General features: G+C 43.9%; 1 protein-coding gene across 2 annotated transcripts in view; it reads right to left on the bottom strand.

Moving 5' to 3' along the window:
* Window positions 1–26,812, bottom strand: part of KHDRBS1 (KH RNA binding domain containing, signal transduction associated 1) — a 45,973-nt gene extending 19,161 nt beyond the window's left edge. For both annotated transcript variants that reach the window (XM_031666552.1, XM_031666553.1), the window contains exons 1-8: window positions 26,133–26,812; window positions 11,519–11,643; window positions 10,301–10,417; window positions 8,610–8,756; window positions 5,246–5,379; window positions 4,250–4,451; window positions 3,660–3,727; window positions 2,706–2,764 (exon numbers count right to left, since the gene is read on the bottom strand). In XM_031666552.1, coding sequence (XP_031522412.1) covers window positions 2,706–2,764; window positions 3,660–3,727; window positions 4,250–4,451; window positions 5,246–5,379; window positions 8,610–8,756; window positions 10,301–10,417; window positions 11,519–11,643; window positions 26,133–26,676 — 1,396 coding nt within the window. In that variant the 5' untranslated portion in view covers window positions 26,677–26,812. The remainder of the gene's footprint in view (window positions 1–2,705; window positions 2,765–3,659; window positions 3,728–4,249; window positions 4,452–5,245; window positions 5,380–8,609; window positions 8,757–10,300; window positions 10,418–11,518; window positions 11,644–26,132) is intronic.
* Between the last annotated feature and the right edge of the window lie 822 nt (window positions 26,813–27,634).

Raw genomic sequence — 27,634 nt, 5'->3', positions numbered from 1 at the left:
AGACAAACGTGATCTATACTCCAGTCCCCAAACCTGGAGATAACCAACACACCTTGCTTGAGATAGTGAGAAAGTCAATTTTATAAGTCTGCAATGGCCTTTCCTGTTCCGAAAACAATTTGGCAGGCAGCTCAGGTAAGGCGGGAAAACTTCTCGAAGTCTTTCAGATTGGAAGCAGGCAGCCAGCCCCACTTCCACGCAACAGTAAGTCATGTTTCCTTATGGAGAAGTGTCCTCTAGCTCTCTGGGAAAAGCAAGCAAGGGCCACTTTCCATGGGGCCCTCCACCAGCAGAGCTGATACTGCTCGCTCTGGTAGAGGGATGTGCAATCAAATGCTGCACTGACAGCACTGTTTAAGATAATTCCAAGGCTGGGCACGATGGCTCACACCTGTAATCCCAGCACTTTGGGAGGCCAAGGCAGGCAGATCACGAGGTCAGGGGTCCGAGACCAGCCTGACCAACAGGGTGAAACCCCATCTCTATTAAAAATACAAAAATTAGCCAGGCATGGTAGCGTGCGCCTGAAATCCCAGCTACTCAGGAGGCTGAGGCAGGAGAATCGCTGGAACCTGGGAGGCAGAGGTTGCAGTCAGCTGAGATTATGTCACTCCACTCCAGCCTGGGCGATAGAGCCAGACTCCAGCTCAAAAAAAAAAAAAAAAAAAAGGTAATTCCTTATCTCCTTTCTTAAGTCGACAATTGAGAGAAGCCAGACAATGTGGTTCACATCCTCAAATGTTTCTCCTTTGTGACAGGGAAAAGCCTGAGGAATATGATCACATATTTCTAGAGGTGACCTCTTACGAAAATAAATTGCATTTAAGCTTATTCTTCCCACACCTTACACACTCTAGTTCATCCTGAAGTATTTTTCCAGCTGCCTGTATTCACAAGTATCTGCCTCCATCTTTATAGGCCTCAAACTCCTATATAGATCTAAAGTCACACAGAACCCTAATTATACCCCTAGTGTAACACATATGTCCATCACTTTCCAAGTGGCTTCTGGGTATCAACAAGACAGTTTCTTTTTTTTTCCTGACGTATACAGATCATCCTGGACAGTTTATTTTTCTAATTCTGTTAATCAAAGCAGAGATCAGAACAGATTAACTGTGGCAACATCATATCAGGAGCACAAAGAAAAGCCTGCCTCTTCAGTTTGGTCTTTTCTCCAGCAAAACAGAAATGCAATTTAGTCAAACACATACAGAGGCCCCACTGTACTGCCTCACTGATGGTGGGAAATACTTGGGTGCAATCACACTGCCCTTCTAAATAGTGGTATATGAGCAGAGCAAAGCCGTCTTAGTGATTGGCAACTGTCCAGTGCTATTTCGCTAAAACTGGTAAAAACAGTTTCCTTGGGCAAGCAGCTGATTGGCTACTTCATACTGTGCTGAGTTGGGCTCGGCTTGTCTGTCTCTGGGAGGCCCTAAGGGGCTCCTCTTTTTCAGCTAGGGATAAGGGGAGATTGTCAACCAGTATCGTAGTGTGAATTGTCAATTGATGAGCCCCTGCCAAGGACTCTCTGGAAGTCCCTCAGGTATGCTGAAAATACCTCACACTAAAAAGGTAGCTCTAGCTGCATCCACTGCCACACAGTATTCCCAATGAGGCCTATTAACACAGGGCCATAACTGGCTCTTGAGGACACACATGAGCTATGTGTTTTTAACCAAACCTCAGGGAAGGCACCCTTGTCCTGATGCTGCTGCAGCCTCCATAGCTCTTTTGGGATCAAGGACTGTGTGGAGATGTCTTCAAGCCAACAAGGAGCTTGGTGCCAGTACTGTCCTGAATTGGCTCTTGCCCCTACAGCCTCTAATCTGATTCCAATAGGCACTATTTCTTTTTTTTGAGATGGAGTTTTGTTCTTGTTGCCCAGGCAGGAGTGCAATGGTGCGGTCTCAGCTCACTGCAACCTCCACGCTTCCCAGCTTCAAGTGATTCTTATGCCTCAGCCTCCCGAGTAGCTGGGATTATAGGTGCCTGCCACCACGCCCAGCTAATTTTTTGCTAATTTTAGTAGAGACAGGGTTTCACCATCTTGGCCAGGCTGGTCTCGAACTCCTCACCTCAGGTGATCCACCCACCTCGGCCTCCCAAAGTGTTGGGATTACAGGCATGAGCCACCACGCCTGGCCCTAATACTATTCTTGCCCCCCACACCTGGTCTGGCTAGCTGCTTGCCATCTAGGTCCCTTTCAGCTGACATCTCCTTTACAATGACATTCTTTTCAATTAGATCTAAATTTATTTTTTTAATGAAATGGGGTAGATGAGTACAGTTGTGTATGATTAAGTTCTTGTTATCTACCAAAGTGGCCTAGATATTGGCAGCAAAGGCCCAGAAATACAACCCAGGTCTAGCTATTTCCCTGCCTAAAGTAGAAAAAAAATCAACATTAGCTTATAAGTCTGCTGCTCCAATCAGACCAAGCTGGTCTTGAGCCCTTGTTTAAGACACACACTACCCTTCCAAGAATAGCGATACCCCACCTCACTTTAGCAGTCCCTCTTTCTACCATGTACTGCAAAATTGAAGTACCGTGGAACTCTCACTGTCACATCTAGCAAAATCTTGGCCTTCTAAAGGTTTATCCTTAGGTGTGTTTGCCTGACTCTCAATACTTTAGTCACCAGCATTCTCCCAGGCACTTACTTGTACATTCTGCCCCACCACAGAGATAAAGACATACCATAAGCTTCATAAGAATCCTGAACCTCCCCATGTCCATAGTCATAATATTCTGAGTCCCTGAAAGCCAAAGACAGAGTGTTAGGAAGCTACAGAGTAAGTATGTTTTAGTTTCACCTTTCTCTCAAATACTTCCACATTTCAGTCATTTTACTATGTGTATTAATACAGGAAAATACTTATTCTGCCCCATCCCTAAACCACAAAATATTTCCAATATATGTATATAGTATGTACTTATAAAATAATTATGACAACTACTGCAAAGAAAAATGGATACCACAGAATATAAAGTGAAAAAGCACAATCCTAAATCGACCCTTTTAATATAGCATACATATACATGTACTCATAGGGCTCACCAGAAGGAAAAAAGAACTGTCTTATCACTGCTGTAGAATTCTGGGACTCTTTTTCAATCAATTCACAGGTAAGCTATATATATGGACACACAAGGAAATAGTCTTAAAGAGAAATGCAGAAAAGAAGCTAAGTTATGGTAATGGAATTCAAGTTTCTTGTAAAATTTTATCAACTTTAATGTGGTTTTGATATTTTAAAATAATAAATCAAAATAATGTAAAGGCATTTCTCCTTGTTTCCATGTAGTCAGCTTGGAAATTTTTCATCTGTTACTCTCAGGTTCTAAATTAAAATTTAAGGTTCAGTTATCCAAATTTACAAACCCAAGTGTGTGCTTCACAGACGTCAAAAGCAGAGGAAAGCATTGCATGGTGGCATGCACCTGTAACCCCAGCTACTAGGGAGGCTAAAGTGGCAGGACTGCTTGAACTCAAGTTCAAGACCAGTCAGAGTTGTGGGGGTTGCACAGGAGATATCCTCAAAAGGTGAACCATTCTGCTCCTCAGGGTTGTGCTGTCTAAATCTCTCTGTTCCTCCAACTCCCTCCATCCATCCTTAGGACACAAAACAGTGCTTATACTGCCTGACTCACCCTTGACTCTGGCTGTAATAGCCTTCGTAGCCTTCGTAACTTTGTTCTGCATATGTATCATCATATCCCTAGAACAACAACAACCAAAAAAAAAAAAAAAAAAAAGAAATAAAAGATCAAAATCATAGAGTAGGAAAGGTAATTACATCCCATGGGAGTAGGTAGGCTTCTGAATTAAAAGGACATGACATTTCCCTCCAAAATGTTAATGCCTAACTGTAGGATAGCCAAAAGAGAAAGGGTTACTAAACAAAGAAAACCCAAACAAATACGATATGCCATAGAACAAGTGTGGGCAGGAAGTACAAAATCGAACTTTAGTATTATCAGTACTAGTAGTAAGAAATTCATTATAAAACACTACATTAAGGTACATCTTATTTCTTATTTAATCTACAGGCCTATAGTAAAACCATGCCTAAAATGGAAAAATCTTCTAATAGTTCAACATTCACTGCAAGAGAAGAGGGCAGATTGCAAATCTTACAGGCAGCCCATGACACCCACATAAAGGACCGAGGCCCTGTCATTCAATTTCCTTTGGCAGCCTTCTAGGTATTGGGAAAGGGCACATTGTTCAAATTTCTTACATATTCTTCATATGTTTCTGGTGCAGGAGGTGGAGGCAAAGGTATCCTCTGGATGCCCGCTGTCCGTGCTCTTGGTGCTGGAGCACCCCTCACAGTAGGTGGGGGTGGCACGCCTCGAGTCACAGTGGCACCTCTGGTGATGGCTCCCCTTACTGGTGTACCACGTACCAAAGCCCCCCGAGGTGGTCCAACACCACGGCCCCTACAAAATGAAAGTTTATTTTAAATGGAGCTTTTTATAAACAGACTTTTATGTTCTGATTTGTTTATAAATTCTGGAGTTAAGCAGATTTCATGAAGCCTTAACTATTATTAAAGCACGGAGGAATGTACAGGGTAAAGGACCCACACTGCAAGATCCCCCAGGTCCTACAGTGGACCAGTTAGTTCATCACTGCACTGCCTTGGGTAGGTCTGGAGAGTCTGAATACTCCATAAAGGTCAGTCACAAAAGGTAGAATTTTAAAGTCAGACCATTAAAAAATGCTAGGATTGTCCAAAATTAGACGACCAAAAGTTTCACCTAGACTGCAGCACTTGGCTATCGTCAAAGTGCCCAAGAGCTAGAACTTTTTTTTTTTTGAAATGGAGTCTTGCTCTATCACCCAGGCTGGAGCGCAGTGGCATGATCTTGGCTCACTGCAACCTCTGTCTCCTGGGTTCAAGCAATTCTCTTGCCCCAGCCTCCTGAGTAGCTGGGATTACAGGTGTATAGCACCACACCCGGCTAATTTTTGTATTTTTAGTAGAGACGGGGTTTCGCCACATTGACCAGGCCGGTCTCAAACTCCTAATGTCAGGTGATCTGCCTGCCTTAGCCTCCCAAAATGCTGGGATTACAGGCGTGAACCATCATGTCTGGTTGTAGAATTCTATTCTCGATGCAACGTACAAATCCTGAGACCCTTCCTAAGCGAGACATAAGAGCACCACTAAAAGAGATGATACTAGTAGTCAAATTTACATCTTGTTTCTGGGTGTCTCCATTATTTTTACCTGGGAACAGGTGGTGGAGGAGGTGCAGCTCCTCGGCCTCTCACTGGCACCCCACGTCCACGAGAGGGTTCAGGTACTCCATTCAAGTAGGACAACTCTAGAAATTGCTCCTGGCAGATATCATCCATCATGTCCTGGGAATGAAAGATACGAGTATTGTGTAATATCTACAGTTTCTACTGAGAAACCATCCGGCCCATGGGAGCCTTGAATTCTAAGAACAGCTTTGAGAGCCCAGATGAGGTCTCACATCATTCATTCTCTGAAGTCAAATGGCACCCTACCTGTCACCTCTTTGAGAAAAGTCTTGACGGCAGACTCCTCATTATTCATAATGTGCTCCCTGCCTAGCTCTCTGGATCACTTCCATTCGTTCTATATATATATAACCTCTCCACAAGCCAGACTGAACAACTTGTAGTTCAGAGCCTGGCATACTCTTACACATCCATTCTTTGCAAATAGTTTCCTCTTCCTGGAATAATAAAAGCCACTACCATTAATGGAGCTGTATGCACTTGGCTCCATATAATAAACTTTATATAGACTTTTCAGTTTTATCTTCAAAATGTCCCTGAAGTAGGCAGATCTCCACATTTTACAGTTAAGAAAACAGACTCAAAGAGTATACATCAACCAGCTTAAGAACATAGAGCTAATAAATGGCAGACTCTAGATGTGAATTCAGAATTACCTGTCTCAAAATCTAGGTGTTGGATCAACAGGCTTTTTTGTCCTTATACTGTCTTTTTTGTCCACCTGAGGGATTCTTAACTCATCCTTGTAAGACTTGTCTAAATAAGTGTCTCTTGAAAAACCTTCTCTTGATGCCACTCCTACAACTCCTCTTTTCTCAAAGTACCACGTAATTCCCTACATGCAAGCACTTACCACATCATTTTAGAATTGTCTGTCACTAAACTGTAAGCTCTTCAGGAGCCATTTTTGTAACTTTACACCGAAGCATAGTATCAGACATCTGACAGATATTTAAGAAATGTTTGGATGACGGCCGGGCGCGGTGGCTCAAGCCTGTAATCCCAGCACTTTGGGAGGCCGAGACGGGCAGATCACGAGGTCAGGAGATCGAGACCATCCTGGCGAACACGGTGAAACCCCGTCTCTACTAAAAAATACAAAAAACTAGCCGGGCGAGGCGGCGGGCGCCTGTAGTCCCAGCTACTCGGGAGGCTGAGGCAGGAGAATGGCATAAACCCGGGGGGCGGAGCTTGCAGTGAGCTGAGATCCGGCCACTGCACTCCAGCCCGGGCGACAGAGCCAGACTCCGTCTCAAAAAAAAAAAAAAAAAAGAAATGTTTGGATGAAAAACCTGAAGTTCAGAAAAATGAAATGATAACCTGTCCAGGAAGACATACAGAGACAGATATACATGGTCCAGTGCTCTTTCTACTGCACTGTGAGGCATTACTGGTAAAATTAATTATTCTAAGGGGAAAATGGAGGGCTCTGGTCACAGATGCAAAAATAATCTCACTTATTTTTCCTCCACAAGAGGGAAAAATCAAGCCAAATGCCATTTGCAAATCTTTTCACACTTCCTGTTGAGAGCCATTCAGTCTTAATACTTCATGCATTTTTACACATCCCAGATGTATACAGTTTCAATAGATGATGCTAGTCTTTGATGCCCCCCTCAATTGTCCGGCTCCTCCTACCTTACACATTACTGCTGCTTGAGACTCACACCTTGGAGAATCAAGTAACTAATGCCAGACCATTCCTCAGACTCCTCCAACTACCACAGCAACACTGAGGAAACCCACATCTCCCCGGCAGGCATCTTTTTCAAAAGATTCACTTACATGGAAGCCTCATAAACCTAACCCTTCTGAGGAATATGAGGGAGACTAACAATAAAGAGAGGAGATGGGTATTCCCTCTGTAGTCCTTTGGAAATTGAATGCTTGGGTGATCAATAGAACACCCCAAAAAAAGTAAAAAGAATTCCCTTGAGTAAGATTAACCAGCTGTGTTTTTCTCTAGGATATGTCAAATGGTCTGTTTCACGTCGAACATTCTAATGAAGATGAGGTACTTGAAAGCAAAGCAGCTGCGAAGACATTTGAGACTGTTGGCATCCTTGGAGTTCAGCATTACGGGTACAAAATGCCTGAAATTTTTATTTTCTTTGGAGAAGGAGTTTTACTCTTGTTGCCCAGGCTGGAGTCCAATGGCACAATCTCGGCTTACCGCAACCTCTGCCTCCCGGGTTCAAGCGATTCTCCTGCTTCAGCCTCCTGAGTAGCTGGGCGCCACCACGCCCGGCTAATTTTTAGTAGAGACGGGGTTTCACCACGTTGGTCAGGCTGGTCTCGAACTCTCGACCTCAGGTGATCTGCCCACCTCGGCCTCCCAAATTGTTGGGATTATAGGCGTTACCCACCGTGTCCGGCCCACACTGCCTATAAATTTTTGCTCTATCAATTTTCACATCCTCTGACACTACATTTAGTTCCAACTCCCTCATTTAACATTCAAGAAAACCAAGGACTGTATCTTACCTCCTCTCAGTTTTCTGATGAAAACATGACACTTACTCAATTCTAGTTGAATAATATTCCAAATCCTTCATAAGCTTCCAGATTCATCCTTGTTATTAAATATTCAACAGTAGTATGTTAACTCTGACAACCACCTGGCCTTGCTAAAAGGCAAAAACAGTACCATTTCCTATTTATTCAAAGTAACGTTCCAACCAAGTATTCAAAGATAGTAATAAGCAAGATAGATAAACTGGCCTGTCCCATCTCTATCTAGTCCTCAGTTATAGTCTGAAAAAAGCTGCTCACCAATCCGTGAAACATCAACAGTCAACCTCTTCCAAACCAAACTTGTCCTCAGCAAACTCCTCCAGGAAAGAAATCCCTGAGTGTGCTCAGGTCAGAATTTAACTCAGTAACACTAGATGCTATAAGCTTCTTGCTGCTAGCCTCTACTCTCTACAGCATAAACTTCTCGAGTGCAGGGACGCACCTTAGTCACCTTCTTAATGCAATCTCCTTGTTCCACACTACTACCAAAATACTCAGCTAGGTGAAGACCCTGTTAAACCGTAGTTAACCAAGTATCAGAATGCAGGCACATTGTGGACCCGAGATACTGACAACAGATACCGGTACACAATGACTACCACATTAGACAAGGAGGGACAGAGTGGCCTTGGAGCATAATGCTTGGAGAACTAGGTACAAGCAATGAACTACCGCAGGAAAATGAACATAAATGCAGAATTTGGTATACATACAGGTTATGCAGAGACCTTAGTTAAGAAACCCTACCTTCACAACAGCATAAGATCCCAGTTCTCTTTTGCTCAGAAGACACAGGATATGGATTTCCTTACCGGTACTAGAAATTTCTTGACTTCCTCCATGGCATGGGCCATAAGAGCATAAGCCTCACATGGGGGTCCAAAGACTTCAATGAAGACATGCAGATCCATATTCAAGTGGGCATATTTGGGGTCTCCACCTTTGCGCAGCTCTTCCTCCTATGGAAAAATGCAGAGAAACGTCACACCACATGGACTAGGGAGAAAACAACACCTTTACCTCTAAGCCAAAGGAACAGCAAGAAATATCCCCAATGTCTAATTAAACTAACAGTAAAGTTTAATTGGTATGAGCTGAGAAGAATTTAAAAAAAAAAAAAAAAGAAAAAGAAAGAAAAACAGTAAAGTTTAAGAAAGTAAAACAAGCAGCCAGGCATGGTGGCTCATGCCTGTAATCCCAGCACTTTGGGAGGCCGAGGTGGGCGGATCACTAGGTCAGGAGTTCCAGACCAGCCTGACCAACGTGATGAAGCCTCACCTCTACTAAAAATACAAAAATTAGCCGGGCATGGTGGTGCTTGCCTGTAATCCCAGCTACTCAGGAGGCTGAGGCAGGAGAATCACTTGAACCCGGGAGTTGGAGGTTGCGCCACTGCACTCCAGCCTGGGCAAGAGCAAGGCTCCGTCTCAAGAAAAAAAAAAAAGTGAAACAAGCTCTGAAGAACAGTAATTTGCACAGCCTGCTAAACTTGCACATGGTCTGCTGCTAACAGTTAATTGTCATCTTAAATCCCTGAGATAGCCACTGGAGCTCTTACTAAAAGCATAAAGAAGAAAAACTTAATTCTAGTCTCTATTCAGATAATAGCTGTGTGCCAAGCATTTGTTTTTAAATCTCAGGTAGAGCTGTTAATCACCACGAGCTCTGCTTATCTGCTTATATGGTCTAGGGAGTGCTAGGGGAAGAAAGAAGTCAGGACAGAGAGAAGAAAAGCTCATGTAAATCTCATTAGCTAGAACAACACACTTCAGCCCTAACTATATGCATCTAGTAAGAAATGACCTGAGAAAACAAACACGTGTCCATTAGGCTACATAAATGGAGGATTGAAAGAATAGGTTTTCGGACTGTAGCAGGCATATCTCATCAAATAAGGTGACCCCAGAAGGCTAAGACCATTCTGTTTTGGTGAGAAGTTTCTTGTCACAGAGTATACAGTATATGCGGCTATGGCATGGGAAAAGACTCATTAGATTCTGTAGTCAGGATTACTCATGGCTCCTTTTGGAATACATTCTTTTAGTGAGCCTCACATTCCAGCCGGCTATAAAACCAACCAACTAATCCTCAAACTCTTCTGCTCTCACAACACTATTGTTCTCACTTTTCCAGGTTACAAAAAAGGGGGTGTGCTGTTTGCCTTTTAGTGTCTTTTGTCTGCTTTAGACTAAGTTTTAGTATATCCAGCTCCCCTTTCAAGTTTTCCCAGACAATCCTACCAATGCGCAAGATGCTACTGCTGTGTCTATTACTATGCAGTCAAAAGTCCAAAAGAAAACTATCACCAGGGCACACCTAGGCTCTTCCAGGGTTGCCAAGCAAGTAAATTAACTTGGTGTATAATCTCTTGCACCCAATGCAAACTTAAAGGAGCCACATTCTGTACATACACAAAATTCTTGCCTCTACAAGGCATCTATACTGCATTCTGGACAAGTAGAAGGCATTAGGATGTCCTCTTGCCTCACTAATGTGAGCTTACCTTGGCTTTGTCTCTCATTGAGCCCTTTCCCAACACAGAGATCTTTGCACCAGTTTCTTCCTGCAGTCTTTTGATTGTATTCCCTTGTGGTCCAAGAATCTTCCCCACAAAATTGAACTGACAGAAAATAAAGGATTTCTAAATATACATGCTACTATATAAAAACATCTCCACATAAATTATCTCATTTGATTTTAAACAACCCTGCAAAGGTAGAGTATTACCATTCCCGTTTTACTGAAGGACGCTGAAGCCATATTAACAAAGTGATTAGTTTAAGATTATGAAACTAGAAAGTGGCAGTTCCTAGACCTGAATTTGGCTTTTCTGATGTATTCTGGCCATCTTCCATAATACACTAAGACCTTTACTATTTTATTTTTTACTTTATTTTGAGACAGGCTCTCACTTTGTTGCCCAGGCCAAAGTGTAGTGACATGATCATGGCTCACCGCAGCCTCGACTTCCTGGGCTCAAGTGATCCTCCCGCCTCAGCCTCTGGAGTAGCCGGGACTATAGGTGCACATCACCATATCAGGCTAATTTTTGTATTTTTTGTAGAGATAGGGTTTTGCTATGTTGCTTAGGCTGGTCTTGAATTCCTGGGCTCAAGTAATCTGCCTGCATTGGCCTCCCAAAGTGCTGGCATTACAGGCATGAGCCACTGTGCCTGTTTATGCATGCCTTAACATACATAAACATTGTTAACGCAGTGACCTCAGAACAGAAGAGACTATATAGCACCCTTTGATAGCACGCTGGATAAACTAAATGTAACTAATTGCTTTCCTTAAAAAAAAAAAAAAAAAAGGAAGAAAAAAAGCATTTACTTAAAAGTAAACTTTTAGTAAGAAAATAAAATTAACTTCATCCAATTGAGGATTTGTATTATATTTCCTTTTATTTAGATTTCAGGTTAGTCTTTTGACAGAGAGCAACTCTTCAGGTTTTATTTTTTTTTTTTTCTTTGAACTTGTAGCCTGAGCAGTCATTAGAGAAAGAAACTTTTTGATAATAAAAAGATTATTACATTTCCTTCCTGGCTATAACTATGTTTAGTTAAGAACTTAGATATTTCAATTGCCAGAAACAGCTACTGCAAGCATGAAAGAGAAGCTTCACAGGCTTAAGTTTCTAAAGCATCACAATCCCCAAGAGTCCATGACTCTCTCGTAACTATAAAGATAACTCAAAGATGCAAGGCACTTTTTGCCTTACCTTGGGATACTGCTTGACAGGTATCAGCACTCGCTCTTTCAGTTTCATGTTCTTATGAGAAAATAAATCCAAGTAATTCTCTTCATCGTCCTTTTTTGAGTCTCCTTTCTGAATCTTCTCAATTTCTGAATAGGAAAAACAATTTAAATTTTTGCTCTGGTAAATAAAAGCAAATTTTGAAGTCTGCTTAAAGCAATAACATGAAGTACCATATAGTGAGACCAAATAGTACACATGAATGTGCCAATTTCAGAAAGAAACTAGCTGAAAGTACTAAAGTTATATGAAGTTGATTAGAAAGCCCAAAGCCTGCTTCTAATAAAAGCAGTGCTCTTCTAACCTCACCTGAAGCCTCACGTGAGAATAGAGACATTTAAATGTTTCTTAAATCGATTTAACAAAATTAATTGGGTGAGATGGGGAAAGGAGAATAAAGAAACAAACAAAAAATTAAAATCTGCATCAAGACAAAATATAATCTTACCTTGAAAAAAGCAAAAATCAATAATCTAAATATACAATGGATAGTTCCATTAAAGTTCCACAGTGACATTAGTACTCTAGATACTAGTCCTTAAGAGTCTGAAAGACCTTGTTCTTATTCTGCTACTCACTAGTCGTGTGACGTAAGAGAAGTTAATAAAATATGTAGATATGCCTAATTAAAGGCAATTTTTCATAAAGTACTTAATATATCGTCACCATTATCTAGCTCAAATTCAGCCAATGTCTAAACGATACAAAATGCACCAGGTACTTTTTTGAGACGGAGTTTCACTCCTGTTGCCCAGGCTGGAGTGCAATGGTGCAATCTTGGCTCACCGTAACCTCTGCCTCCTGGGTTCAAGCGATTCTCCTGCCTCAGCCTTCCAAGTAGCAGGGATTACAGGCATGTGCCACCATGCCCAGCTAATTTTGTATTTTTAGTAGAGACGGGGTTTCTCCATGTTGGTCAGGCTGGTCTTGAACTCCCGACCTCAGGTGATCCACCTGCCTCAGCCTCCCAAAGTGCTGGGATTACAGGCGTGAGCCACCGCGCCCGGCCCAGCCACAAGGTACTTTCTAAAAAAACATTTTATTGAAGTATAACTGATACATAAAAACCCATACATAATTAATGTATACAATTCATGATGAGTTTGGAGATAAGTATACACCCATGAAACGATCACCACCATCATGGCCACAGACATATCCATCATCACCCAAAAGTACTTTCAATTCGCAGGTTAAGACAGTTTCATTAGATAGAAACTTGGCATACAAAAAGATTTCCTACCATTAAGCAACTTCATTCATTGAGTGACTGCAAGTGTTTGAGTGCTTCCTACGGTATGGAGAGGCAGATGAAAGGAGAGCTATAATAGGTACAATCATTAACCACTATGGAGGACTTACTAAGAGCCAGGCAACTGTCTTGCAAAGCACAGGAGATACAACAGAGCGAGTCAGACTGGTCTCTGTCTTCACTGTTTATATACTGGAGTTCCCAGACTATAGGGGTGGCAATGAAGTATAGTTAAGTGCTATAACAGGAGTTCTAATAGAGATGAGGGAAAAGTGCCCAAGGAATGAGCAGCAACTGAAAGCTTATATGATTCACTGAGGATAGTTAAAATACATATACTCCCTAAAATCAGTGGAACATTCTAAATATCAGAGAATAGTCTGTAATAGAATATTACATAATATTCCCATGTTCTAGAATTTTAAGACTAGGGTTCCCAAACTTCTTCATGCATCAGAATCACCTAGAAGAGGGCTTATTAAACTAGACTGCTGGGCCTCAAACCCAGTCTGGGATTTGTGTTAGGAATTTGCAATTCCAACAAGTTCCCAGGTAATTCTGATACTGCTGGTGCAGGGACCATACTTTGAAAATCATTGGCTTAAAGTATAAACATACCCTACCTCAAACACGTTCTGCAAATGTATACCCTTAACAGTTTTTATTTATTTACTAATTATTATTATTTTTTGAGACACAGTCTCGCTCTGTCACCCAGACTGGAGTGCAGTGGCACAATCTCTGCTCACTGGAACCTCTGCTTCCCGGGTTCAAGCGATTCTCCTGCCTCAGCCTTCCAAGTAGCTGGAACTACAGGCATGCACCACTATGCCCAGCTAACTTTTTTTTTTGTATTTTTAGTAGAGATGGGGTTTCACCGTGTTGGCTGGGCTGGTGTGACTTCAAGTGATCCACCCACCACAGCCTCCCAAAGTGCTGGGATTACAGGTGTGAGCCACCGCACTGGGAGTTTTTAAAATAAATGTTGAGAGAGGTGCAGCTCTGAAATATATAGATGAAGCAAAGTAACGGACTCAGACATGCTATATAGAATTTAGAATTTCAGACTGAAGTCTTGTTTGTTAAAAAGCCTAATTTCAGATGCTATACTATACCATGAACTAATAGAGCACATAACTCTCTGGTTTCCTGACAATTAAAATTGCTGACGAACTGTAAATATCCTTAATTAAAACCTTTAATCCTACAAGAAGAACTGTAAATGACAGTACTCTTCACAATCTTATGTTTCACTGCCTGGAATAGAAAACAAATTTGACCTTACAATTAATAGAGTAATGCTTCATTCAACACTTTACTTGTGAGGGTAATCCTAACCCTAACCCCTACTGTTTGGTGGCAGATCCTGACCTCTACCTCTTTTCTCCTGCTGTTAATATAAACGTTTTCTGATCGATCTTTTTGAGCCTACTGTACTTGACTACACCACTTTCTAAGTTCTCAGACTGGAAAACTTAGGTACTCAATCCTCGAAGTCCTAGAAGAACAAAGATGCCATAATTCTGATCTGAGAACATCGCCAAGGAGTTTTTAATAACATGGAACAGGCCGGGAGTGGTAGCTCACGCGCATAATCCCAGCACTTTGGGAGGCCAAGGTGGGCAGATCACCTGAGGTCAGGAGTTCAAGAACAGCCTGGCCAACGTGGTGAAACCCCGTCTCTACTAAAAAAAAAAAAAAAATATATATATATATATATATATATATAGGCCAGGTGCAGTGGCTCACGCCTGTAATCCCAGCACTTTGGGAAGCTGAGGTGGGCGGATCACTTGAAGCCAAAAATTCGAGATCAGCCTGGTCAACACGGTGAAACCCTATCTCTGCTAAAAATACAAAAATTAGCCAGGCGTGGTGGCATGCGCCTGTAATCCCAGCTACCCAGGAGGCTGAGGGAGGAGAATTGCTGGAACCCAGGAGGCAGAGGCTGCAGTGAGCCAAGATTGTGCCACTGTACTCTAGCTTGGGCGAGAGGGCGAGACTCCATCTCAAAAAATTATATATAGGCCGGGCGCAGTGGCTCACGCCTGTAATCCCAGCACTTTGGGAGGCCGAGGCGGGCGGATTACGAGGTCAGGAGATGGAGACCATCCTGGCGAACACGGTGAAACCCCGTCTCTACTAAAAATACAAAAAAATTAGCCAGGCGTGGTGGCGGGCGCCTGTTGTCCCAGTTTCTTGGGAGGCTGAGGCAGGAGAATGGCGTGAACCCAGGAAGTGGCAGAGCTTGCAGTGAGTGTGAGCAAACATCGCACCACTGCACTCCAGCCTGGGCGACAGAACGAGACTCCGTCTCAAAAATATATATATATGTGTGTGTATATATGTGTGTATATATGTGTGTATATGTATGTACATATGTGTGTGTATATATGCACACATATATACACACACACACATAAATAGCCAGGCATGGTGGTGGCTCACACCTGTAATCCCAGCTACCTGAGAGGCTGAGGGCATGAGAATTTCTCGAACCCAGGAGGCAGAGGTTGCAGCAAGCTGAAATCATGCCACTGCACTCCAGCCTGGGCAACAGCGCGATACTCCATCACAACAACAACAAAAGAAATGTGGAACAAATTAGATACTTCATTTTATCTATGTCGCTTTGTGCTTCCTAGGGCTACCATTGAGTTAGAACTTTCGGCTATATTTTATACCACTTTCCAGAAATCTTGGTCAGTGCAAGACAACTCAAAGTCTGTTAATCTGTTATACTCCTACAGGAAGGTGTGTTTATATGCAATGTAATACACTCTGTGAATTTAAGGCCTTTCATTTTTTCATTTCTTAAAGACCATTGTGATAATATAAGACCTTTCTATAACATGGATTCTTCTATTTTTGAACTAGTCAGATCTTAGAATCCTTCTGTCATATGATTTCACAACTTTTTAAAGAACAGCAGTGGCCAGGCATGGTAGCTCACACCTGTAATCTCAGCATTCGGGGAAGCTGAGGCAGAAGGATCACTGGAGCCCAGGAGTTTGGGACCACGGCAGGTAACATAGTGAGATCCCTTCTCTACAAAAAAATAACAAATTAGTCAGGCATGGTGGTATGTGCCTGTGGTCCCAGCTATTTGGGAGGCTGAGACAGGAGGATAAGGAGTTGGAGGCTGTAGTGAGCCAAGATCATGCCACTGCTCTCCAGCCTGGGTGAAAGAGTAAGGCCCTGTCTCAAAAAAAGCAAAGCAAAGCATTTTTAGAGAATTCAGAGAAGGATCATTTAAATAAAACAGAGGGTTGAAAAGAGAATCCGAATTTTAACCTACAAAGCAAAACACTGGTTGGGCACAGTAGCACGTGCGATTGTAATCCCAGTGCTTTGGGAGGCTGAGGCAGGATGACTGCTTTGGGCCCAGGAGCTTGAGATCAGCCTGGGCAACACAGCGAGACTCTGTCACTACCAAAAATAAATATATAAATAAATAAATATTTTTAAATTAGCTGGGTGTAGTGGTACATGCCTATAATCCCAGCTACTCAGGAGGCTGTGGTGGGAAGATCGCTTGAGCACAAGAGTTCAAGGCTGCAGTGAACTATGATGACTGTGCAACTGCACTCCAGTTTGGGTGAGGAAGGGAGACAGGAGAGCAGAAGGGAAGGAGAAGGGAGGGGAGAGGGGAGGAAGGGAGAAAGGGAGGAAAGGAGGGAGAAAGGAAAGGAGGAGGGAAGAGAGGGGGAACGAGGGAGTGGGCAAGGAGGGGATGAAGGGAGAGAGGGAGAGGGAAGAAAAGGAAGCAAGCAGAAGACTAAGAAGCTACTTGAGCTTTCAAGACAGGTGGAGGGGGCCAGGTGCTGTGGCTCACGCCTGTAATCCCAGCACTTTGGGAGGTTGAGGCGGGTGGATCACCTGAGGTCAGGAGTTCAAGACCAGCCTGACCAATATGGTGAAACCCCATCTCTACTAAAAGTATAAAAACGAGCTGGGCGTGGTGGTATGCTCCTGTAGTCCCAACTGCTTGGGAGGCTGAGAGAATTGCTTGAACCCGGGAGGCGGAGGTCACACTAAGCCGAGACTGCGCCACTGCACTCCAGGCTGGGTGACAGAGCAAGACTCCGTCTCACAGAAAGAAAAAAAAGGGGGGGGCACTTCATTGTTCTCTTTTTTTAAGACAGGGTCTCACTTTATCACCCAGGCTGGAATGAGTGGCACAATCATGGCTCACTGTAGCCTCAACCTCCTGGGTTCAGGCGATCCTCCCACCTCAGCACCCCCAGTAGCTGCAACCATAGGCGTGTGCCGCCATGCCTAATTTTTTTTTTTTAATAGAGACGGGGTCTCCCTATTTTGCCCGGGCTGGTCTTGAACTTGTGGGCTCAAATGATCCTTCCACTTCGGCCTCCCAAAGTGCTGGGATTATAGGCGTGACCTACTGTGCCCACCATTTTTTTTTTTTTTTTTTTTTTAAAAAAAGATGGGTTCTCTACTGCCCAGGCTGAAGTACAGTGACACCATCATAGTTTACTGCAGCCTCGAACTCCTGAGCTCAAGGGATCCTCCCACCTCAGTCTCCCCAGTAGCTAGGACTAAAGGTACATGCTACCTGACCCAACTGGGGCTGAATATTTATTTGATGCCTACTATGTATCAAATATCATAGAACTATTACCTCACTAATCCTCAAAAATAACTCAGTGAACTGAGTTACCTACATCTGAGGAAACAAAAACTCAAAGAGGTTAAATAACTCAGTGAACTGAGTTACTTACATCTGAGGAAATAAAAACTCAAAGAGGTTAAATAACTATCTCTAGGTCATCAAATTGTTAAAGTAACAGATTAAGAATTAAAAACCCAGGCCTGGCTGGGCACAGGGGCTCACATCTATAATCCCAGAACTTTAGGAGGCCGAGGTGTGAGGACTGCTTAAGCCCAGGAACTTGAGACCTGCCTGGGCAACAGAGTGAGACCCCATCTTTACTAAAATGTAAAAAAAAAAAAAAAATTAAATTAAATTAGCTCGGTGTGGTGGTGTGTATCTGTTGTCCCAATTACTAGAGAGGCTGAGGCAGGATGATCACTTGAGACCAGGAGTTGGAGGCTGCAGTGAGCTATAATGGCGCTACTGCATTCCAGCTTGGGTGACAGAGCAAGACCCTGTCTCTAAAAAAAATTTAACAAAAAACTTTAGAAAACCCCCAAAACTCAGGCCTTCTCTCTCTTTTTTTTTTTTTTTTGAAACGAAGTCTCACTCTGTCGCCCAGGCTGGAGTGAAGTGGCGCAATCTTGGCTCACTGCCACCTCTGCTTCCCGGGTTCAAGCAATTCTCCCTGCCTCAGCCTCCCGAGTAGCTGGGATTATAGGCGTCTGCCACCATGCCCAGCTAAATTTTGTATTTTTAGTAGAAACAAGGGTTCACCATGTTGGTCAGGCTGGTCTTCAACTCCTGATCTCAGGTGATCCGCCCACCTTGGCCTCCCAAAGTGCTGGGATTACAGGCGTCAGCCACCACACTGGGCCTCTTCTAATTTCATGCTTTTCCTATTGTCTCTTGATGAGTGTGTGTTTGTGGGGGCACACTTTATTTAAGCAAGGAAGAGCTGATTTTAATAAAATTTTGGGAAGTACAATTTATACCCTCAGACACTGGTATGTAGCCTAAAGGTAATAAAGAGGCTTTATGGGTGTCTCAGATGTTCAGTGGTCTGATGGTCTTTCTTTTTCAACTCTGTATGTCTCTCCTTGTCCTTGCTTTCCCTGGAGAGCTAGGGTAGACTGAAACGGGAAGAAAAAAAATCAAGGAGGAGTTTCCTAAAAATGGTTCAACCTCAGGCAAAAGTACTTTCTAGATAACCCTTTTGGAACTGACTCCTTTAAGTAATCTCTGCTTGGGTCTCTGGAGACCTTGGATGTCCCAAGAGCCACAGAAAACAAAGCTGAGGTGTAAACTACACAAGAGGTGACCCATTTGTTTCCTGGCCACTTAGAATAATCATATCTTATCCACTGCCTTCTATGTGTCAGGAATTTTGTATTTATTATCTCACTTCGTCTTTGTAACCAGTATTATCTTCATTTGACAGATGAAGAAACTCAGGCTCAGAAAAATTATATAACTTGTCCAAGATCTCAAAACTAATTAGTGACATAGCAGACACTTAAACCCAAGTCACTTCTTATACCAAAGAGAGTAAATTCAATTAACCTTTTGACATTTCCTTCATCTTTTACTATAACTTAACCTTTCCCACCCCCCACTTTTTTTTTTTTCCCCAACCAGACTGCAAGCTTCCATGTTGCTTAATACGTCTCCGAGGAAAGAACACAGGTTTTGAAGCTAGACAAAACGGGTTTGATTCCCAGCTCTCCTACATGCTTGGTGTATGACTTTAAAAGAGAATGTTAATAAGAAAAACGGTAAGAGAAAAAGAGAGAGGGCGAGAGAGAGATGTAATGTATTAAAAAATGTTAATACTAGAGAAGTTTGGGAAAATTACATACAAACTTTATCAACTAGGCTGGGTTAACTAAAAACAAATTACTACAAATATATCATTAACTGAACTTTTTTTTTTTTGAGACAGGGTCTTGCTCTGTCGCCCACACTTGAGTGCAGTGCACGCTTGAGTGCAGTGGCGCAATTTCAGCTCACTGCAACCTCTGCCTCCTGGGTTCAAGTGATTCTCCTGTCTCAGCCTCCCAAGTAGCTGGTGACTACAGGCACGTGCCACCACATCCGGCTAATTTTTCTATTTTTAGTAGAGGCAGGATTTCACCACGTTAGCTAGGATGGTCTCGATCTCCTGACCTTGTGATCAATCCGCCTTGGCCTCCCAAAGGGCTGGGATTACAAGCGTAAGCCACCGCGCCCGGCCAACTGAAAGTTTGATATGGCTTACATAAGGAATAAGATAATGGTCAAGATTTTCTAAGGTGTCCAGAGCAAGTGTTTCTAGGAGAGCAAGATTCTCAGCAGAATTGATCTAAAAGGTCAGGGTTCATTTCATACCCCCCTCTAGAGCCACCCAATATACTTGGTTCCACACTTCTAAACACAGCACTTCTCCTTTGCCTGTTGTTTAACAATCTCTGGATTCCTTCCACTGCTGAGTATCTATAATTCTTAGTACAGAACAATGCTTGATACACAATAGGGATCTATAACCATTAACCAAATTAAAGAAATGTACTGGCTGGGGCGCGGTGGCTCACACCTGTAATCCCAGCACTTTGGGAGGCCAAGGTGGGTAGATCACGAGGTCAGGAGATCGAGACCATTGTGGCCAACATGGTGAAACCCTGTTGGGGTTTAGTTAAACCCTTTAAAGATTTAAAGACTTACTCTAGCTAAATCTAAAAATTGGGCGTGCTGGCGTGTGCCAGCATTTGCCTGTCGTCCCAGCTACTCAGGAGGCTGAGACAGAAGAATCGCTTGAATCCGGGAGGCAGAGGTTGCAGTGAGCCAAGATTGCATTACTGCAGTCCAGTCTGAGTGACAGAGTAAGAACCTGTCTCAAAAAAAAAAAAAAAAAAAAAAGAAGTACTGTTAACACCCTCAACTTCCCTTAAACAACTCACATAACTTTATCATCCCCAAATTTGTAATTCTCACCATTTCTGTTGGTATCATCTTTTAGAATCAGAAGTCCGGTAAGCTTACTATTACGAAACAACTTCATTCGTTCTATTTAACAAATTACTGTTTCGAGCAAGAGCACAAGGCCAACAGGTTCTTTACCTTTTTTGGAATCATGGGTCCCTTTGAGAATTTGATGGAAGCTACTGATTAGCAACCCAGAAAAAAATACAAATTTACAATATATTATATACAATATTGGCTATGGGTATAGAAAGCTTGGGTATTGGTTTAAGAAAAAAAATCCCCCAAAGGCCTGTTAAGAGCCCTTTCATAGGGGCTCAGTGTTTACATTCCAGGACAGTAGAATACTCTGCCATACCGACCATGGTCTCCCAAATCTTTTCCTTAGTGCACAATTTAGAGCTTAGAGCTTCGCATCTTTGAAAAAAGTTTTTTTTTTTTAATTTTAAGGCAACTGTAGATTTATGTGCAGTTGTAAGAAATAACAGTGATCCTGTATACTTCAGTTTTCCCCCTAACATTTTGCATACCTGTATCACAATCAGAAAATTAACATTAAGAAAATTTGTTGTACAGGTTTCATTAAAAAAAAAACAAAATAAATTAAGAATTCATTGACTTTATTAGGATTTCACCAACTTTACATGCACTTATTCGTTTGCTTAGCTCTATGCAATTTAATCAGACTCATGATTCATGATTAAATTGACCACCACCACAGTCAAGATACAGAACAGTTCCATCGTGAGGATCCTTAACCCTTTGATAGCCAGTCACCGTCTTCCCTCATCTCTCACCATTGGCTACCACTAATCTAGTCTTCATCTCCACTATTTCATTTCTTCAAGAATGCTATATTCATGAAATCATATAGTACATAACCTTTTGAGACTGGCTTTCTTTACTCAGCTTAATTCTCTTGTTATCAATCAAGTTGCTACATTTATTAACAGTTCCTTTTTTTTTTTTTTTTGAACTGCAGAGCACCATTCCATGGTATGGGTGTGCCAGTTTATTTACCTACCGGAGGCATTTGGTTTATTTCCAGTTTTTGGCTACTACAAATAAAGCTGCTGTGAACATTCATGTACAGGTTTTGTGTTAACCTGAGTTTTAATTTCCCTGAAATAAATACCCAAGAATGCAACTGTTGAACTATATGGTAAGCACATTTATTTATTTATTTTTGACACAGGGTCTCACTGTTGCCCAGGCTGTAGTGCAGTGGCACGATCTCAGCTCAAGGCAGCCTTGACCTCCTGGGTTCAAGCGATTCTTCCACCTCAGTCTAAGACCAATCTCCTGGGTTCAAGCGATCCTTCTGCCTCAGACTACCGAGTAGCTGGGACTACGGGTGTGTGCCGCCATTCTCAGCTAATTTTTAAATTTTCTGTAGAGACAAGCTCTCACTGGGACTCAAGCAATCCTCTCACCTTGGCCTCCCAAAGTCCTGGGATTACAGGCATGAGCCACCAGACCCAGCCAATAAGCACATTTAGTTTCGTTAAAGACAAACAAACAAACAAAACCTGCATTGGTCTGGGCATGGTGGCTCACACCTGTAACACGGGTAGTCTGAGTGTTAGTACAGTGGGAGGCCAAAGCGGGAGGATCACCAGGTCAGGAATTCGAGACCAGCTTGGCCAACATGGTGAAACCCCATCTCTACTAAAAATACAAAAAGCAGCCGGGCATGGTGGCGGGCGCCTGTAATCCCAGCTACTCGGGAGGCTGAGGCAGAATTGCTTGAAACCGAAAGGTGGAGGTTGCAGTGAGCCAAGATCGCGCCACTGCACTCCAGTCTGAGTGACAGAGCAAGACTCCGTCTCAAAAACAAAAACAGAAACAAAACTGCATTATCACAGACAAATGTATACTTAATGATATTCTGCTTAATCTTACTAGGCTTTGTTTTACAGAAATAGTATTATACCATATGTAGTCTTATGGGATGTACTTTCTTCATATAACATTAGATTTTGGAGATTTCTCCATGTTGTTGCCTGTAGTTCATCCATTTTCACTGCTGTACAAATACTTTCTTTCCTTTTTCTTTTTTCTTTTTTTTTTTTTTTTGAGATTGAGTTTCACTTGTTGGCTAGATCTCAGCTCACTGCAACCTCTGCCTCCAGCGATTCTCCTGCCTCAGCCTCCCAAGTAGCCAGGATTACAGGCACCTGCCACCACACCCAGCTAATTTTTGTATTTTTTGTAAAGACAGGGTTTCACCATGTTGGTAAGGCTGGTCTCGAACTCCTGACCTCAGGTAATCCACCCGCCTAGGCCTCCCAAAATGCTGGGATTACAGGCATGAGAAACTGTGCCCAGCCAAATATTTTCTGTTGTAAATCTATCACATTAGCCAATGAATGGTGACACAAGTTGCAACATTTTGTGAACAAGGCACACCATTTTATGAATCAAGTACTCATGTATAAGTTTCTTTGAGCACATTCCTAGAAAAGGTGTTCTCGGTTTTGTTTTTTTTTTCAGACAGAGTCTCGCTCTGTTGCCCAAGCTGGAGTGCAGTGGTGCGATCTGGGCTCACTGCAACCTCTGCCTACTGAGTTCAAATGATTCTCCTGCCTCAGCCTCCGAAGTAGTTAGGATTACAGGCACCCACCACCACGCCCGGGGAAATTTTCTGTATTTTTAGTAGAGAAGGGGTTTCACCAAGTTGACCAGGCTGGTCTTGAACTCCTGACCTCGTGATTTGCCCACCTCAGCCTCCCAAAGTGCTGGGATTACAGGCGTGAGCCACCGGCCCGGCCCTTATTTTCCAGTTTTAATAGCAGGTTTTGCTAGCCCTGTGGAATGAACTGGGAAGGTCTTAATGTATTTCCAGAGAATATTGTAAATAAAGGAATTAACTATTTTGAAGTTTCAACAGACTTTGTAAAATGTTTTCCACTTTTTCCATCCTTCTGAAGGATGGATTTTTGATTATCCCTCCAAGATCTTTTGCAGATTGCTAATCTATTCAAAATGTTTATTCTTGAGTCACTTATACTAACTTATATTTTACTAATTGTAGAAAGTAGAAAAAGAGGCCGGGCGCAGTGGCTCATGCCTGTAATCCCAGCACTTTGGGAGGCCCAGATGGGCGGATCACCTGAAGTCGGGAGTTCGAGACCAGCCTGACCAACATGGAGAAACCCCGTCTCTGCTAAAAATACAAAATTAGCCGGGTGTGGTGGCACATGCCTGTAATCCCAGCTACTAGGGAGGCTGAGGTAGGAGACTCGCTTGAACCTGGGAGGCAGAGGTTGCGGTGAGCCGAGATTGCGCCACTGGACCCCAACCCGGGAAAAAAAAAAAAAAAACCCCGTCAAAAAAAAAAAAAAAAAAAAAAAAAAAAAAAGAAAAAGAACACTGACATATATAACAGCATTTTACTTAGTATATAAATACATTAACACAATAAGGTAAATTATTTCTCTTCCAGAAAACAAAGATGGATGATTGAATCCTTATGTCTGCAAATACATTCGACTGTCGTCGCTGCTGAATATCAATCTGCTTAACACAGAAGTCTATATTCAAAATCTACATCCCTCAAAGTTTTGTCTTTTTTTTTTTTATACTTTCAAATACACTTTTTTTTTGGGTCACCTATCACCCCAGCTAGATTTTAATATTTTGTCCAATTATAGCTTACTTTTAAAGTACAATTTGCAGCAGGCACTACAGTGAGGGAACGGGGAAGGTGTGTAAACTGACTAAAAACCCTGGTTATGCTGCTTACTAATTTTGTTACCTTAGGCAAATTATTAATCTCTGGGTGCCTTGGTTTCCTCATCTGTAAAAATGAGGATAATAAAAGTTCTCATTTCATAGGTTAAATATTTAATGTAAAGTGCTCAGACCTCAAACATGAAGTCTTAGCTATATTTTTCTTCCATGTGTTCTTTTTTTCTCTCCTTTTTTGCGATGGAGTTTAGCTCTTGTTGTCCAGACTGGAGTGCAATGGCGCAATCTGGGCTCCCTGCAACCTTCGATTCCCAGGTTCAAGCGATTCTCCTGCCTCAGCCTCCAAAGTAGCTGGGATTATAGGCATGCGCCACCACGCCAGGCTAATTTTGTATTTTTAGTAGAGACGGGGGTTTCACCATGTTGGTCAGGCTGGTTTCGAACTCCTGGCCTCGTGATCCGCCCGTCTGGGCCTCCCAAAGTGCTGGGACTACAGGCGTGAGCCACCGCGCCCGCCCCTTCCATGTGATCTTACCAGAGCTTAAATACTACTATTCTATCTTCTCAAAGTCTCACTTCCTCACAATGGGTTGCGACTTCACTGCAATCCCCTTGCAAGATAATTCAGAAATACCTTAAAAACCAGGCTCAACATATACTAACACTTACCCATGCTAGAAAGAATTCATACATCCCAAACCAACATTACCTCAACCACACTTCTCCAATTTCAGTTGGGTTTAAAAAAAAAATACATCCAGAAAGCCCAGGTTAAAAATAAAGAGCACTCCTCTCTTAGTTAAGCAGTGAGGGAAGGCTGAAAATTCTAAGTAACTTTTAAGGATCAATAGTTTTTGACAGTTATCTTAAGAAAGCATATAAAAGATGAACACCACACTGGTAAAGATCCCTTACCTTACAGTGTTGGGAGACAGAGAACAAAGAGAGGGAGATACTATTTTCATAATGAACTGTCCATTATATTAACCTTCCCAAAGAGTCCAACTACTCATTCAGTGTTGAAGGATGTGAATTTTTACTTGCTTACTAAAATTTAGGTATCATAATATTTATTAAAATAATGTTTTAACTTGAAGCGAAGGTCACACAGCTTTAGGGAAAAATCAGAGCGACTAGGTGATTGGCTAGTGCTGATCAAGAAAAGAGCGCTAATCTACAGAACAAAGACTCTCATTTCTAATTTATTTCACTACTGAATCAAAAATGTAAAAAAACAGCAACAAAAAGACTAAGTCTTTCAGTACAAGCATCATGCCACTTCTCTCAATTTCTGTCCATCTCGTTGGGAAACGTTATGTGAACTACGCGGGAGACCCTATCGTCCCATTTCACTGTCTCTAGGGTTATTTCACTCCTTCTTCCATGATAGTGAACACACGCTGTAAAATGAAAGAGGACAACCTTCAGGCTCAGTAGCAATTCTTACTTTATCAGCCTTAGTCGGAAATCTGATTCGGAAACCTCAAGTTCCGATCCCATAAATCGCTCCTTCCTCCCAGCAACTTAAGCTGCGGTTACTGCTAAGTCCGGCTCGGCCCCAGCGACAGCGAGGCGCTGGACAGGGTATTCCAGCCTCACCCCACCTCACCTCGGCCCTTCCTCCCACGGTCCCTCCCCGCTCCGGCTGTCTTCACTTCCTACACCTCGGTCGAGGCGCTCATCGCCACCCGCGATCAAAAAGGGTTTCCCTTCGGGAAAGGGGGAAATACAGGTTAATTTCTGGAAGAATCTGTGCGCCCGGCAGCCGCAAGAGGAGGGAGGAGGGAAGAGTCGGGAAAGGGGCGGGGAGCTCAGCACCATCCATCAAGACGTTAGCGCTAGGAGATCGCAAAGTCGCCTTTGGGCCTCCACTGCAGCCTAGAAATTCTCCCACGCACTCCGGGTTGAGGTGGGAATGTGGAATCCAGACTCCCAAAGATGAGGATGACACCGGAGCTCCCGACTGCCTCGGTCCCGAGGGGGCGGGAAGCGAGAGGAACAAAGCCAGGGCCACTCATGCCCCAGGATGGCCGGGCGACCCAGAGGGACCCAGGAGGCCCCCTTACCTGCCGTCAGCAGCTGCATGGCGTGAGTGAAGGACGGGTCGAGCGAGTCCTTCTCGGCCATGAGTTCTGGCAGGTACTTGTTCTCCGGCTCCATCTTCACCGAGGCTGTGGCCGAGGGGGGCAGCAGCGGGGTCGGCGCTGGCCCGCCCACTGTCGCGTCGGGACCCGTGGCCGAGGGCGGCAGCAGCGGTGGCGGCTGCGTAGCGGGCGAGGCCCGGGCGCCCCCGCGGGACCCCCCTCCGCCTCCCCGGGATCGGTGAGGCAGCGGCGGCTGCCGAGACGGCGTCTGACGCACCGAGGGGTGGGCACCGGAGGGGTCCATGGAGCCGCTGCGGCCCGAGGACCGGCTCATGCGCGCGGCGGGGTCGTCCCGGCGCTGCATCGGGGAGGATGTGCGAACCAAGGAGCGAGAGAGCGACGCGGCAGCGGCGGAGGCCCAGGCGGCGGTTGGCGGGGGTGGGAGAGCGGGAGCAGTAGCGACCGAAGCCGACCCGAGCGACCCAGCGAGAGAGAGCACCGGAAATGAGGCGGCGCGCGTGCGCATCCAGTCACCGGCACCGCCCTTGGGTTTCTCCGCGGAGAACAAAGTCCCCAGTCCGGCCACGGCGCCTGCGCACCGCCGCGGCGTCCGAAGAAGTCGCCTCCTGACTCTGGCTTTCCCTCCGCGCCCGCCAGGCCAGAGCTTGACGCGCATGCGCGGGAGGCCGCAGGCTCCGTTCGTTTCCTTTTCCACGTGACTCGGCGCTAGCGGGACACGTGTCTCCTCCCTCTTCTGGCCTAGTGCGTGGAGGGGGCGGGAGCTGTGGAATGTCTTTGTCTGCGCGCGGGCCCGCGGAGTGTGGGGCGGGAGACCTGTTACTCGCGGGGCCACGCCCTCTCCAACGGCTGAGCAGCGGAGGGAGGCTGTGGGGAGTGGGGTGGGGAGTGGGGTGGGGAGTGGGGTGGGGATGGAAGTGGGGTGGGGGGCGGTCAGCGAAGTAAGGAAATAAAAGGAGACTGCCGTGAGGGACACGGAAAGGGGAGGGAGAGAGAATTGAGACCGCCTGGGGAGGAAGACAGGAGGGAGAAAGGAAGGCTAAGGGAGAGTCCGATGCAGGAGGGGAAGTTGGGGAAGGGAAACCTGGAGGGAGAAATTGAGAAAGGACGGCTCGGTGGAAACTCTGAAGGCTACTGGAGGACATGAGCTAAGAGGGATGGCTCGGATCAGAGATCTGAAGTCTAGCAAAGAAAAGGGCCCCAGACATAGGGAACACAAGAAGTCGTTTCCAGTATATGTATTTCCAGTATTAGATCTCTTCCAGTCGGTTCTAAAACGGTTGCCGTTGTTGGTCAGGGAAATCTTAAGCAGCATTTTAGCTCTTTTTATATATTTTACTGCTTTCTCTGAATTGTGTTTTGTTTTGCCGTTGTCATTGCCAATTAAGTGATTCTTCTGCCAAAAAGTGGAGTAGAGACCAGATCCTTAATCCACGTTGCTTGCATCATTAGGGTGGCTCCTTCTA

This window comes from Papio anubis, chromosome 1, assembly GCF_008728515.1.
Source record: "Papio anubis isolate 15944 chromosome 1, Panubis1.0, whole genome shotgun sequence".
In the NCBI taxonomy this organism is placed as follows: Eukaryota; Metazoa; Chordata; class Mammalia; order Primates; family Cercopithecidae; genus Papio; species Papio anubis.
The sequence above is the reverse complement of the archived record's forward strand: the minus strand, read 5'-3'. Positions and strand labels throughout refer to the sequence as shown.